Below are 2,616 nucleotides of genomic sequence, written 5' to 3' on the forward strand. Positions count from 1 at the left end.
GGCAGGCCATGTTGCGCGGCCGGTGCGGTGCGGCGGCGTGTTATCCGCTCTGCAGTCGGGACGCCCGGCCCGCCCGCCCGCCGCACCCCTTCTGCTGCTGCAACCGCCCGCACCGACCCCCGGGCCCGGCGGAGACTGGGTATGGGAGGAAGAGGAGGAGGCGCGTCGGGATTCAAGCAAAATAAATCTTGAGTTGTAGAGGAGCGGGGCGTGGCGGCGTGGCGCGGGCGGGGCGCCGAGTGGCCTGGCGCCAGGAGGCCCACCACTACGGGCCACCGGAGCAATCGTATCCTAATTAGTCCTGCTCGTGGCCCGCTCCGAGGCCCTTCCCTTCCCCTCTCTCGATGGCCCCTCCCCTCCCCTCTCTCGATGCTCCGTGGCAGCAGCAGCAGCAGCAGCGGCCCACCCTGTCGCCGAAATGTATTCCAGTTTTGTTCGGCTCGTTCGACGCCATCAAACGCTCGTCTCCCTCTCGTGGCGGTTTGGCGCCGCGGTGCGGCAGGCAAAACCATCGGTCCGGTCAGAAAAGTCGGCGGGGGCGCGTCGGGGGCGCGCCGCGAACTTTTGTCCCTCCGCGAAGACGGATAGGAAAAGTGGGCCCCGCGCGCGCGCTCGCTACAACACGGGCCGTGCTTTGCCTGAGATGCGGTCGTTTATCACACGAATCGTAGTCGTCCTGTCTTTACCACAAATTTATGCCTTTGAAAAGGGGGCTTGGGCGGCCCGGGCCGCTCCGTCGCACGGTCTGACCACGTTTCACAACGCCCGCGCCTATCGTAGAGGGGACTGGGTACACGGCAGGTGAAGGGAATCGTCCTCTGTTGGTACAGCACGAGTACTACAGTCATTCTTATAATCATGCGGGCCCTTATCGTACACGATCATCCCGTACCTGCCCCACCACAGTTTTGCGTACCCGATCATGTTCCTTAGGAACAGAATTTTTGGCAGCAGTGTATGGAATGTCATCGTCAACCCCCTCCAGCCCCAAGCCGTGCTGCGGCGCGAGTGTGGGGGCGGGCGCGCCCGGGCGGACGGCTATTTGCGGTGAATATTGATAATAATAATAAAAAGGTCGGACACAGCGGCAGTTTGCCATTGTTTTCTCGTTGATGGCTGGACCCCCTCCTCCCCCCTGCCCCACTCTCCTATCCGTCATCCCCACCAGCACTGCTGCTGCTGTGCAAATTAAACTCTGGGAACAGCCGCCCCCTCCCCTCACCCTTTCTCTCTCGTTCTCTCTCTCTCTATCTCTCTCTGTCCATTGTGATCCGAGTCCGCAATAGGCCCCGGTCGGCCCCGCCCTCGCGGCCCAAGAGCCGCCAGAGTGGAGTTTTAAATCATTTCCAAGCAGACCTTCCCTCCGGGCACCACGGGGGCGCGACTCGCTCCAGCGTCTGGGACTCGTAGACCTCGGCGCGGTGCGCGGTAGCACTCCACCCGAGCGCCATATGAACGTGTGCGGTGGCCCCAGGTGACTGTCCTCCTGGTGTGCGTAGCATGGAACCCGTTAAGCCCCACATGACCATTCATTTGGTCATGCGGATGCTCTCACAACGTGTTTCAGTAAGGAAGTGTAAGTCACCCTATTACACTTCCCCTTCGCCCGCGTCACTGAAATAAGCAGCAAAGAGTCATCGACATGTGACCCGTAATAAACCGAATCATCAAATTTCCCGAAGTGTCCTCTTAATCTCATGCCTGCCTTGTCCTGCCCGCAGGCCCCGCACTCAAGGCCGGCAGCCGCTCCCCGAGCGGCTCTCCGCCGGCCAGCCCCGGCGCGGGCGATCGCGACCGGGACCGCGACCGGGACCGTGACGCGGCGCTCTCGCCGCACGCCGCCAGCCCGCCGCCCAGCGCCGCCGCCACGGCCGCCGCGCTGGGCCTCAACGGCTACACCAGCCGCCTGCTCAACGGGGGCTCGCCCGGCCCCGGCAGCGCCAGCAGCGCCGACAGGAATGCAGGTGAGGGACAGTGAGGGACCTCGCGCCCAGCCACTCGCGTCTTTGATTTGCATAGTTGAAAGAAGTTTCGCTGACTTCCCCTCTCTCTCTCTCTCTCTCCCACAGGTGGCGCATCCCCGCCCAGCCAGCCGCTGTCCCTGTCGCTCACGGACAGGCCGGCCCGGGATGGCGGGGCCGCGGGGGCCGCGGGGGCGCCCGGAGGGGCGGCGGCCCTCTCCCCCGCCCGCTCCCTCGCCAAGATGAAGCGCTTCCTGTCCACGCTCGTGCAGTTCGGCGCCGACATCTCCCCGGACACCGGCGAGCGCGTGCGCAGCCTCGTCTTCAGCCTCGTGGTGAGTGGCGGGGCGCGCGGAGCCCGCAGCGCCGGGGGCCTGGACCAAACCAAATGCAGCGTCAACAGAACGGAACCCTAATTGGATCAAGGAGAGTCCCGGCGGCGGGATCATAGCAGCCCAGCCCAGGCGAGCGGAGGGTGCGCTAGCGCTGCCGCGGCGGAGGGGCGGCGGAGGGGCGGCGGAGGCTGTACTGCTGGGGCTGAGCCCGCGGCACTCACTCACCTGCTGCTGCTGCTGCTGCTGCTGCTGCTGCTGCTGCTGGCGCTGGCGGCGGCGTAGTTTGGGCGTAGCCATAGTTTCTATGTATGTGACAGACA

General features: G+C 64.9%; 1 protein-coding gene across 1 annotated transcript in view; it reads left to right on the forward strand.

Moving 5' to 3' along the window:
* The window catches only part of LOC113214976 (protein CBFA2T3), a 53,817-nt gene that overhangs the window by 38,234 nt on the left and 12,967 nt on the right, over window positions 1-2,616 (forward strand). The window contains exons 3-4 of the mRNA XM_052264357.1: window positions 1,722-1,964; window positions 2,070-2,296. Coding sequence (XP_052120317.1) covers window positions 1,722-1,964; window positions 2,070-2,296 — 470 coding nt within the window. The remainder of the gene's footprint in view (window positions 1-1,721; window positions 1,965-2,069; window positions 2,297-2,616) is intronic.

Source organism: Frankliniella occidentalis, unplaced genomic scaffold (genome assembly GCF_000697945.3).
Source record: "Frankliniella occidentalis isolate FOCC.00 unplaced genomic scaffold, Focc_3.1 Scaffold18, whole genome shotgun sequence".
Classification (NCBI taxonomy): domain Eukaryota; kingdom Metazoa; phylum Arthropoda; class Insecta; order Thysanoptera; family Thripidae; genus Frankliniella; species Frankliniella occidentalis.